Source organism: Salvelinus sp. IW2-2015, linkage group LG30 (genome assembly GCF_002910315.2).
Source record: "Salvelinus sp. IW2-2015 linkage group LG30, ASM291031v2, whole genome shotgun sequence".
Lineage (NCBI taxonomy): Eukaryota > Metazoa > Chordata > Actinopteri > Salmoniformes > Salmonidae > Salvelinus > Salvelinus sp. IW2-2015.
The window spans coordinates 18541061-18554095 of record NC_036869.1 but is presented as its reverse complement, the minus strand read 5'-3'; the positions used below and the strand labels follow the sequence as shown (position 1 = coordinate 18554095).

General features: G+C 41.6%; 1 protein-coding gene and 1 long non-coding RNA gene across 2 annotated transcripts in view; one reads left to right on the top strand and one right to left on the bottom strand.

Annotated features, from left to right (window-relative positions):
* LOC139023309 (uncharacterized) overlaps positions 1–13035 on the top strand; it is a 376026-nt gene that overhangs the window by 105476 nt on the left and 257515 nt on the right. The gene's annotated exons all lie outside the window — the stretch shown is intronic.
* The window catches only part of LOC111954850 (POU domain, class 2, transcription factor 2-like), a 49821-nt gene that overhangs the window by 7381 nt on the left and 29405 nt on the right, over positions 1–13035 (bottom strand). The window contains 6 exon segments of the mRNA XM_070436051.1: positions 55–163; positions 547–771; positions 1365–1478; positions 4225–4281; positions 4885–4919; positions 5745–5810. Of these exon segments, the coding sequence (XP_070292152.1) occupies positions 55–163; positions 547–771; positions 1365–1478; positions 4225–4281; positions 4885–4919; positions 5745–5810 (606 nt within the window).

Below are 13035 nucleotides of genomic sequence, written 5' to 3'. Positions count from 1 at the left end.
TAAGTCACAGTGTTGATGATGGTGGTTCCCACTTACTTAGTAGGTCCCACTTACCCTGCTGCCCCTGTTGTCCCTGGGCCTGAGGCAGGAGGAACTGAGGAGACTGCAGGTGATGGCCAGGCATCAGGACTAACTGCTGCAGCTGCAACAGTTGCTGGATATCCTACAGGAGGGAGGGAGAGCAAGAGAGAGAGAGAGAGAGAGAGAGAGAGAGAGAGAGAGAGAGAGAGAGAGAGAGAGCAGAGAGAGAGGAGAGAGAGAGGAGAGAGAGAGAGGAGAGAGAGAGAGAGAGAGAGAGAGAGAGAGAGAGAGAGAGAGAGAGAGAGAGAGAGAGAATCAACAAGTCATGTATGATTTCTGAAAAGAGCAACATACACACACACCCTTGGAGGAAATATAATGCAAAGAAATGAGCAAAGCCCCAGCCTTTAAAGTAACATCACCCAAGAGTATATGAAGAAACACTTCTGACATAGACGAGTGTTGGTTAGTGTGTTAAATTGGCTTAAAGCTGGTCATATCTGATCCGTGACTGGCCGCTCCTACCTGGGCGGTGAGCTGGATAGGCTGAGAGAGCGTGAGCTGGGGCTGGSCATGCTCTTGTTTGGTCAGCTGCTGCTGCTGTTGTTGCTGCTGCTGATTGGCTTGGGCTGCTGCGTGGGCGGCATGAGCAGCGTGAGCCGCGTTGGACTGCTGCACGGCAGCGGCCAGGAGCTGAGCCTGGGCCTGCTGAAGCAACAGCTGCTGCTGCGCAGGCAAGAGTGCAGCCAGCTGAGGAACAGGAGGAAGAGGAGGAGGGGAGGAAAGGGTAGGGTTTGCCCAAAGAGAGGAGGGGGGAAAAGCAAAAGAGGTAGAGAATAGTGTCACTCAGCGTTTGAGCAAGCAGTAAGAGGCAGAGGTGGGATCAATTCCATTTTAATTCAGTCAATTCAGGAATGAGGAAAATCTGAATCGACAGAATTGAGTTGAAATGGAATTCGCCCCAACCTTGGTAAGACGCAAGCAAGAGCAAAGCAGAAGAAGCCTACCCTAACCGCCTACACACTACACTCTTAGAAAAAAAGGTGCTATCTAGAACCTTAAATGGTTCGCCTGTCCCCATAGGAGAACCCTTTGAAGAACCCTTTTTGGTTCCATGTAGAACCCTTTTKGGTTCCATGTAGAAGCCTTTCTACATGGAACCCAAAAGGGTTCTGTCTGGAACCAAAAAGGGTTCTGCCTGGAACCAAAAAGGGTTCTACATGGAACCAAAAAGGGTTCTGCCTGGAACCAAAAAGGGTTCTCCTATGGGGATAGCCGAAAAACTTTTGGAAAAAATATTCTAAGTGTATACATTCAGCTAGTGTGTCTGTGCCAATGCTTACCCCTGCCAGCTGACTCCCTGCCAACATGAGTTGTGTGTGAGGGTGAGGTGTCTGCTGCTGGGAGGGAGGCGGCACATGGGTGGAGGTCATCTCAGGGCCAGCCTCACTTTTACTCTGCAGGGGGAATAATATCAAAACATTGAATAGGGTGAAAACTCTAAAGGCAAATACATGCAAAAATAATAATCGTGAAGATATGTTTTTTTGGCATCTGGTACACAGGCCTCAGTCTAGTTGCCAAAATGGGTCCCTTAAATGGACAGAAATATGGTGCAAATGACCTGATTAGAGCAAAATCATATTTGTTGCCTAAAACTAAGGATTTGGGTGGTTTCATGAGATAAAACATGTATTAATATCAGAGGATCATCTATATACTGTATGAACCATACAGCCAACATTCAAGAAAAAATGTGACAAAAACAATTAGCAACTTCCACAATTTTTTACTGAATTACATACAGTTGAAGTCGGAAGTTTACATACACTTAGGTTGGAGTCATTAAAACTCCTTTTTCAACCACTCCAAAAAATGTCTTGTTAACAAACTATAGTTTTGGCAAGTTGGTTAGGACATCTACTTTGTGCATGTGTAACAGTATAACTTTAGACAAGCAAGTGACGTAACTGATTGAAACGCTACTAGCGCGTACCCGCTAACTAGCTAGCCATTTCACATCCGTTACACATGACACAAGTCATTTTTCCAAAAATTGTTTACAGACAGATTATTTAACTTATAATTCACTGTATCACAATTCCAGTGGGTCAGAAGTTTACATACACTAAGTTGACTGTGCCTTTAAACAGCTTGGAAAATTACAGAAAATGATGTCATGGCTTTAGAAGCTTCTGATTGGCTAATCATTTGAGTCAATTGGAGGTGTACCTGTGGATGTATTTCAAGGCCTACCTTCAAACTCGGTGCCACTCTGCTTGACATCATGGGAAAATCAAAAGAAATCAGTCAAGACCTCAGAAAAAAAATTGTAGACCTACACAAGTCTGGTTCATCCTTGGGAGCAATTTCCAAACGCCTGAAGGTACCACGTTCTTCTGTACAAACAATAGTACGCAAGTATAAACACCATGGGACCACACAGCCGTCATACCACTCAGGAAGGAGACGCGTTCTGTCTCCTAGAGATGAACGTACTTTGGTGCGAAAAGTGCAAATCAATCCCAGAACAACAGCAAATGACCTTATGAAGATGCTGGAGGAAACAGGTACAAAAGTATCTATATCCACTGTAAAACAAGTCCTATATCGACATAACCTGAAAGGCTGCTCAGCAAGGAAGAAGCCACTGCTCCAAAACCGCCATAAAAAAGCCAGACTACGGTTTGCAACTGCAYATGGGGACAAATATCGTACTTTTTGGAGAAATGTTCTCTGGTCTGATGAAACAAAAATAGAACTGTTTGGCCATAATGACCATCATTATGTTTGAAGGAAAAAGGGGGATGCTTGCAAGCCGAAGAACACCATCCCAACCGTGAAGCACGGGGGTGGCAGCATCATGTTGTGGGGTGCTTTGCTGCAGGAGGGACTGGTGCACTTCACAAAATAGATGGCATCATGAGGGGGGAAACTGATGTGGATATATTGAAGCAACATCTCAAGACATCAGTCAGGAAGTTAAAGCTTGGTCGCAAATGGGTCTTCCAAATGGACAATGACCACATGCATACTTCCAAAGTTGTGGCAAAATGGCTTAAGGACAACAAAGTCAAGGTATTGGAGTGGCCATCACAAAGCCCTGACCTCAATCCTATAGAAAATATGTGGGCAGAACTGAAAAAGCGTGTGTGAGCAAGGAGACCTACAAACCTGACTCAGTTACACCAGCTCTGTCAGGAGGAATGGGACAAAATTCACCCAACTTATTGTGGGAAGCTTGTGGAAGGCTACCCAAAACATTTGACCAAAGTTAAACAATTTAAAGGCAATGCTACCAAACACTAATTGAGTGTATGTAAACTTCTGACCCACTGGGAATGTGACAAAATAAATAAAAGCTGAATAAATCATTCTCTCTACTATTATTCTGACATTTCACATTCTTAAAATAAAGTGGTGATCCTAACTGACCTAAGACAAGGGAATCTTTACTAGGATTAAATGTCAGGAATTGTGAAAAACTGAGTTTAAATGTATTTGGCTGAGGTGTATGTAAACTTCCGACTTCAACTGTACATAACTGATTTTCTATGCATACTGTGTCACCAGTCACACAATACTATACAACTGAAACAAGAGTACTTTTGAATGAAGAAGTTAAAGTAAAAAATGTAATCCGCAATAAATAAAATATGTCAACAGATTTTTTTCAAGTCTCCTTCTCTTGTCAGTAAACGAGTCTTAACCCGTTTAACTGTAGATAAATGAATGTGATCTCCATTTTAGGCCCTAATGGGGCCCCACAACATTTAGTAAGAAATATATTACCATGCATAACATGTTGAGCTCTGTTGTGTAAATAATTTTAGAATATTCCAAGTTGGCTGATGATTACTGACCTGAGGAAGCTCCTATCCATCCATCCATCTGCCCATAACTCTTTTTTCTCCATCTCCCTTCATTTCGATATATTAATGTCTACAGTCTCTCTTCTGCAGCATGTCTTTATAAAGTGAGTTGTGCTCGTTCTTACGCTCTAGTTCTCAGGAGTTGATGGGCATGTCAGCATTCGTAATGGCCCAAACATCCTCATTTGCATATTGGCCTATGTCTATGCGGCATCTGAGGTATGTCTGTGAGGTCTAAATAGATAAGCCACTCACACACACAAGCACACACACTGTCTCTCGCTCTCTCTCGTTCTCTCTCTCTCGCATGTGAGTGCACTAATTCCCTCACCTTGGTGTTGCTCAAGGAAGGAGAAAGACTGAAGGGACTCGTTTTCATTGGCTGAACCTGCGAGGAGACGAACGGCAACAAAATCTTTAAACTGACACAGATCTTTAAATCTACTCATGTGCAAAGCCATTAACACAGTTGCCATTCCAGGTTGATAGAACTCATCAATTTAATCCACGTGTCTCCTAATAATTTTCATTTTTTAAAACCTATCCAAAACAAGTACCATGGTAGGACCTTAGAGATAGGACAACTTGGGGAATTGAGGTGGTCCTGAACACTGAAATATCTGTAACACTTCCAAATTCACTTAAAAACAGCATCAAACCTTTTATAGAAAATCATTTTGCCAGATACTGTAAATATCGGATATGTTTTTAGCCAATCTAAGCAGCACTTATGTTTCTCTGTAGGCTACAGAGTTTTTTTTTCTCCATTCAATAGGCCTACATGTCCCGGATTTAATATTGCCCTTTTCGATGACCGGTTGGTGGCGAACTCTGACCTTTGTATCTTTTAGGTTCTACTGTATACACTTATTCAAATAATGGTATTACAACCTTAGAGCAAACAACAAGAATACATCAAAAACAAATAACAGTAAATAAACAACAACAAACATCCTTTTACGTTCAATGGAATTAAATTGAGATGACAAACCTGATCATTTGCATCGGGACTGTTCCTCTCGGAGTCTGGTCAGATAAAAAGAGAGACAGAGAGACAGGGGTGAGAAAAGAGAGAGAGAGAGACAGGGGTGAGAAAAGAGAGAGACAGAGAGACAGGGGTGAGAAAAGAGAGAGAAGAGAGACAGGGGTGAGAAAAGAGAGAGACAGAGAGACARGGGTGAGAAAAGAGAGAGAAGAGAAAATGAAAAGTGCAAGATTGAATTCTAATAACCCCGTAATGATCTACTGCAAATGCCTCAGGCTGTAGTTTGAAATAGGTTACTTCAAATGTCAATTACTAGCATTCCGCATCCTAGCTGTCAGCTAAATCTACTTAGAAACATAGGTGTGCCACGATATGACTCTGAGCAGTGACCTATATGGAGGTATAGTGTCACGTGCATAAGTCATACAAACAGGCTGACTAAAACATTCTCATTTTCTGTTCGGAAAATGTGAGAAACGTGATCAAAGTAGAAGATTTGCGGTCTGTTATTGTGGGTGTTTTCTGTCATAGGGCGGCAGGTACCCTATAGCGGTTAAGAGCATTAGGCCAGTAACCGAAAGGTCGCTGGTTCAAATCCCCGAGCTGACTAGGTGAAAAATCTGTTGATGTGCCGTTGAGCAAGGCACCCTACTTGCTGCTCTAAGTCGCTCTGGATAAGAGCATCTGCTAAATTACTTCAATATAAACACATCCAAAAACAATACACCAGATTAGCCCACTCTTACCAATCAATACCAGAACACAGACAGATGTAGGTACAAACAACATACCTTGATTCAAACATTCATATAAAATGTTGATAAATGATATCAAAGCAAAACATAATGCAGTCTCAAAATGGTTACCTGTGCTCTCCTCTGGAAAGTCTGCCCCAGGCTTCTCATCCTCTGCTGGTTTTGACATCCTTATATCTGCAGGGGAGAGAGGGAGGCAGGTTAAATATAACATGTTTCCAACTGACAAACATCCCCAGCCCAGCGTATATGGAGGGATGAAGATGAGAGATTCACTGGGAGAAAGTCTCCCTCACCCTTTTTCCCCCCTTTCCCTCCCTCCATCCATCTCCTCTTCTCCTTGGCTCACACAGTGGCTTCCCGACTCATGAGTGTCACAGGGCCATGTTCAGTCTTACGCGGTAACATGCTATGCACCCAAGACTCGAGAGCGAGAGCGAGAGGCCAAAAACAACATTTCCATCCGACTGGATTAATGAACACAAATGAAATGGTTAGGAGACCTGGCACGAGGCTAGGTGGCACAGACAARTCTATTCAAATCTCCCCACCATAAATCCAACTAATCTGTTTGTAATAAAATCCGCGTTGGTAACGGAATGTGATTTTCTGGAAGGTAAATTGCAGCATGAATAACAGTCATATGTTTTTACAGAACCGGACAAACAAACGATTTCATGTCAAACATAAATGTGAAAGTGGTATTCAAGATTTCCAAATACATTACACATAATAAATGCACAATACAAATGATAATAATACTTGTTTCACATAATTGGAGATAGGAAAACATGAACTAATTTCATATAGAATAGGTCTACATATGTGGGAATGTCTGTCAAAAAACTCGATCATTTAATTGTATGTCTAGGCAAATGATTACAACAGGTCATTTTTGTAGAACAGATAAGATGCTCAAATTGAAGTTAATTTATTTCGACATACACGCTTTTAACAGAAATGTAGTATGCTCCAAAATTAGCCTTATACCTTTAAATTGATTTTAATTTGTTTTAATCAAAACTATTCTTCAAAATTTGTCTTGAATAGATGAAAAAACAAAGGTTAAGTTTGACCTACAATCAATGACACAACACGTTTTCATGAATATTTGAATAATTATTTATGATGGAACGCATGYAATTTAACAAGCTAATAGGCTATGCTTTTTGCATGCATGTCTTTTAAGATTTAGTAATAGTCTATCTACACTTGTTTTAATTGCAGAATAGGCCTACCTATGTTATAACAGCTGCAGTAATTATGTTTCAAAKAATCATTTATTTTAGGCCTATTGAACCTGAAATGAACCTAGGTAGTGTCACGGAAAACAACTCCGACATTTTCCACTCGATGTTTTTACCTCTAATCTAAATATCTACATTTGAATAGACAAACGTTTAGCCTAGCTGTTACGAAAGCATAAAAACGTTAACAACAATGATACAATTGAAGAGTTAACTGGGTTATCGACATTCATGAGAAAATCCAAGTATTTATCGGAAGCTTTGGTATGGTAATGTCCTTCCTAACATGTATATTTGCGCGGCTTATTTTGCATACCTGCAGATGTCCTCAAGCCCGTTGATTAATTTCTTGCCATTTATTGGGCCAAACAAGGAGCCTAAATAGTTTTCACAAGACTAAAGTGAACGCACTGTTTSATTACATTTTCGGGACCAAAAAAAGCCTACTTAAAGAGGAGGTCAAATAGATTGTCTACAGTATTAAGCTTCTATGCATATAAGCGAAACTTTGAGTATCATCCACCCACCCGTTCATTCTCTGTAGGCCTACCATTTCTAGGATCTTTTTTTGGATGCCTACATTCTTCCACTCTCAACACTAACACCATGGTGAGTCACAGGTTTAGCATTGTTATAATTCCAATGGCTCTAATTACAATTATAATATACCTATAATTATATGAAGCAAAAGTTGAGTGCGCTGCTCTGAGTAAAACCAATCAAACTGCAAAAGAATTCCAGTAGCCTAGTCTGAAATTGATCTCTCTGATTCCTCCCCGTGTTTAAGTGGAAACAATTTATGGCAATTATGGCAGTTGGGCAAATTGAGCCTGCTCTGAGATTTTTTTTACTGATAACAACCAAAATAAAATATAAATCAGTAGACCTACTTATCTTTCTGATTCCTCCCCTATCTGTAGGTGAAAGGCAGACAATAGGCATACTACTGTATATGGCTGCGTGTTAATAGCTCATTTACATTTTCGAGAATGTGACCAAAGCATAGTCCTGATTTCTGCTTTTATGACCATAATGTCAAGCCCTGCCTCTGACCTGCTGTGATTCATTGTTATGACATATCCTACAACTTGACACACTTGCCTTTCCATCACTAGTCTTCATATTGTATTGCCTCCATCCCCAGAAAGAGAGGGGGTGTTACAGAATATCAAAAAGACATGCAAATACACACTGCCAAATACACAACGCCTAACAATGGTTATACACATCTAGAAGTAGCTGTGAAATGTTACCCTGGTAGCCTGTACATACATGAGTCTATGCTTTACGTGCGCACACACACACACACACACACACACACTTCGGTCTTCCTCAGGAGAGACGAACTGACATTTCACTGGAACTATGAACGGCAGAGCTCGTTGTGATGTTCACTAATTAGCTGTGCTTGTTACTGACGGCAACGCTAATTAACCCCCAAAGCCTCCACCCCATGAGAGACCATTAACCAGTAATGGGTACAAGACGAAGAGCGGAGTACTTACCTGCGAATCAGACATTATTGTTCACCATAGCCACCATCTTACAGCACGAAAAGGATTCTTCTGTGCTGACCTCCCTGCTTTTTTGTCTTTTTTCCACATTCACTCTTTCACGCTAAGATGTAGCTACACAAATCATGCAAATTGAGCATTTCAATCTATAGCTGAGCCTGAATAGTCAAATGAGAAAACAAATAAATCCTACATGTGAATATTAGGTCTCTTGGGAGTCAGGTTTGAGCTCTATTCTACATGCTAATGTGTGAGTTTAAAAAGATGGTGATGATGAGCAGTACCTTATCACTCTTAATCCTCCCTCCTCCCACTAGGACTGCCTCCACCCTTTCACCATCCCCCTCTTACACCACCTTCCTCCTCCCCCCACATCCTTTAACATATGTAGTGCATGAGCGAAGGAAAGAACACTAGAAAGAGGGGGATATTGGAACAAATATGACAATGCAGGTTGTGTTTTGAGGGGGGAGCGGAAGGGGAGGAGGAGGGCACATTTTTCAGATGTAAGTGGTATATTGCCAGAACTCTAATGACAAAACTCTAGACTGATAACACTTGTAATGCCCCCTATCTTATGTCCAGAACCTTTGATTGTGCATTCACTGAGGTTTTACACATCTTTCACCCTTGAGTCATTCATGCAAAATCTGTTTTCTGTGAATTAGCATGAGCACACAGGCTCACCATTTAGTCATTTTAACTACCATTTAATGAGAAGAAACCCGCACACCGTTCTTGCTAGTATCTCTGCTCTTTATTAAGCTCTGACGAAGGCCTTGAGGCCGATACGTAAAGCTTATTAAAGAGCAGTGGTACTATCAAGAGCAGTGTGCGGGTTTCTTATTTTTTCTCATCTTATTCAACTGTTACCATGCGCCTGCAACAAAGATAGCTCAGATGTGCGAGTGCCTTTTGAATTGACCATTTAATCCAAGAGCAAAAAACACAAGATACACACTTCAAAATGGTTATTTTTGAAGTACAATAGAAAGAGTATTAGATGGTGAATATAACTTTCCATACAGTTCTTGACTATAACTTGACATTTTTTAAATCCTTTCTGTCCAAGGGCAGGTTGTAAGCATGTTGACAAATCTGTCAGTCTAGTAGTTTCATTATCCTTATACGGTACATACGTCGGGCAAATYATCAGAAATAGTGGTATTGTAAAAGCTACTGTAAAAACGTATCACGSCGTTGTATGCCATTTCTGCCCCATGCAACATTTTACAAGATCATCTTTTCTACGTGATTTGTGATACAGTATCGCCTGTCTCTCTGCTTGAAATTCATCAGCTTACAGTGTATCAATGACATTCAGATAATGAGCGGAAAATATTGTTATACACAACCCAGGTATTTCTGCAGTGCATTTTACACTACACTATAATTCCAAATGGTAGCACATAGAGTGTGACTCTTTCCACTCTGTACTATTGAAGCACACTGGCTGATGGATAATGAGGATGTAGTATTTACAGCCACATCCATATATGATTTGGTTTTACCTTCCAACATCAATTGATGTCATATCGATAGTTATCAAACTACACACGTTAACGAGGCACTACATCATTTCTATTCAGTAGTTATCCTTTTTGAGCAGTTTGATTAAGTGATAGTTCATTCTATTGTAAAGAAATGTCAAGAAAATCCTATAACAAATTTAAAGCAGAAACTGTAACTGTGGTATCGACTGTGGTATTTTCGACGCAGTGATTGCAGAATAACTGCAGTGTACAGAATAACTGCACTTTAACTGCAATTATACTGCAATATTACTGCAGGGGGATTTTTTTAAATTTTGGACGCAGTATTTGCAGCMTATTGCAGTTCTACTGTATTGTAACTACAGTTAGACTATAGTGTACTGCAGTTAAACTGAACTCTGACTGCAATCTTTTTTCGTATGAGGTCACTTCATCCAGAAAGTATACAGACCCCTTCCCCTTTTCCACATTTTGTTTGTTTGGATCTGGGACGATTCCGTCTGAGAGTCAGACTCGGCCGACATCATGTGACATAAGTCTGGGCTGCCTACGGCAGTATTACTTATGGTTAGGATGCGGGGATTGAGCTCGGGCCGATTCCGGTGTGAGTTATCTGGCCAAAATGTATTACTTGGGGCTCGGGCCGATTCCGGTGTGAGTTATCTGGCCCAAATGTATTACTTGGGGCTCGGGCCGATTCCGGTGTGAGTTATCTGGCCCAAATGTATTACTTGGGGCTCGGGCCGTTTCCGGTGTGAGTTATCTGGCCCAAATGTATTACTTGGGGCTCGGGACGATTCCGGTGTGAGTTATCTGGCCCAAATGTATTACTTGGGGCTCGGGCCGATTGGGGCTACTCTCTGGCAGATGATTACATGAGCTGCTTTATATAAGTAACATTTCATAATTTTTTTCTCCAGATTTTCTCATTGTTTCTGTGATTTAAAAAATGCAATTGACATTTAAATGAAATTCTTTAAGAGTCCTGTGTAGTATTTTAGTATGTTGATACTTTGTGGAAGGCAATTGATAAGCATTAAAAACTTTGTGGATGGAGCCTCCCGAGTGGCGCAGCGGTCTAAGATATTCCATCTCAGTGCAAACTGTGTTGCTACAGATGCTGGTTCGAGACACGTGCCGGCCGCGACCGGGAGACCCATGAGGTGACGCACAATTGGCCCAGCGTCGTCCGAATTAGGGGAGGGTTTGGCCGGRCCGGGATGTCCTTGTCCCATCGCGCTGTAGCGACTCCTGTGGCGGGCCAGGCACATACACGGTGTTTCCTCCGACACAAAAGTTTTTTTTGTGAATGGGTATAATTTGTATGTATAAAATGTATAATAGTAATATTTAAAATTACTAAATCGGGTAATTTTGTATACATTTACTTAAATTTGCATCGGGCCGCTTCTGGGGGATTCTGGTAAGATGCTGGCAAAGTCGGCTGAATTCCGGTAGACGATTCAATCAGTTCCGCCCCCCCTGGAAAAGGGCCGCTTCTGCGCCAAATCCTCATTGCTAGCTGGGACAGATCTGGGGAAGGATACAAAAAAACTCTGCAGCATTGAAGGTCCCCAAGAACACAGTGGCCTCCATCATTCTTAAATGGTGCAGMACTCCACCAATCAGGCCTTTATGGTAGAGTGGCCAGACGGAAGACACTCCTCAGTAAAAGGCACATCACAGCCCTTTGGAGTTTGCCAAACGGCACCTAAAGGACTCTCAGACCATGAGAAACAAGATTCTCTGGTCTGATGAAACCAAGATTGAACTCTTTGGCCTGAATGCCAAGCATCACGTCTGTAGGAAACCTCGCACCATCCCTACGATGAAGCATGGTGGGGGCATCATCATGCTGTGGGGATGTATTTCAGTGGCAGGGACTGGGAGACTAGTCAGGATCGAGGGAAAGATGAACGAACGGCGCAAAGTACAGAGAGATCCTTGATGAAAACCTGCTCCAGAGCGCTCAGGACCTCAGACTGGGGACGAAGGTTCACCTTCCAACAKGACAACGATCCTAAGCACACAGCCAAGACAATGCAGGAGTGGCTTCGGGACAAGTCTCTGAATGTCCTTGAGTGACCCAGCCAKAGCCCGGACTTGATCCTGATCGAAGATCTCTTGAGAGACCTGAAAATAGCGACGCTCTCCATCCAACCTGACAGAGCTTGAGAGGATCTGCAGTCATACCCAAGAAGACTCAAGGCTGTAATCGCTGCCAAAGGTRCTTCAACAAAGTACTAAGTAAAGGGTCTGAATACTTATGTATTCAGTTGTTTTATAATTTGTTATTGTTTTTTATTKAACCTTTATTTAACTAGGCAAGTCTATGTTTATTTTTAATACATTTGCAAAAAAAAATCTTAAAACCTGTTTTTGCTTTGTCACTATGGGGTATTGTGTGTAGATTGATGAGGGAAAAAACAATTGAATCCATTTTAGAATAAGGCTGTAGAGTAACAAAATGTGGAAAAAGTAAACAGGTCTGAATACTTTACGCAGGCACTGTTGATTGAATATGTATACAAATTAAAAGAGTGATTTGGTGCAGTGAGCAGTTGCCTTTGTGAATGAGTTTGTTGTACTCAGTCAATTGAAACTGCTTAGTTTTGAAACATGAGCCATTTTGATGATCTGTGTAGATTTTTGTGCTTAGAGTTGTGAAAATGTACCACAAACTGTATTAGGGTCAGTATCAAGTTCAAGGTCTCCGAAGGAGGAAGGAGAGAGAGRTGGTTTCAGAACGTACAGAGTGGGAGAAAGAAATTGAGAAGCTGGGCAGAAGAAGAGAGAACCACAAGCCGAAAGAGGAAAAGGAAAGAACGGGTGAAAGTGTCGCAGTTGGAAAGTGCTTGGGTGGCTGCTGGAAACTACTAGTCATACAATGAGAAATAGCCTGCCGCCCGCCTTCACTCACCATGCGCTCTTTCTCTCTAATTTTCCAATTTCTTACTCTCACCTCTTCACAGTCGCCTATGTAGGCAGATATGTTCTTATCATTACATACTGTGTGTGATTGAAATTTGGACCAGAAATTCAGTTTCGTTTGAGAATCGGTTGGATAAGATTAACAGGGCTTGGGGAAATTGCAGTAGCTAAAGACCGCCACATGGTGGCAGCACTAACCTGCTGATTCTGAGGAGGG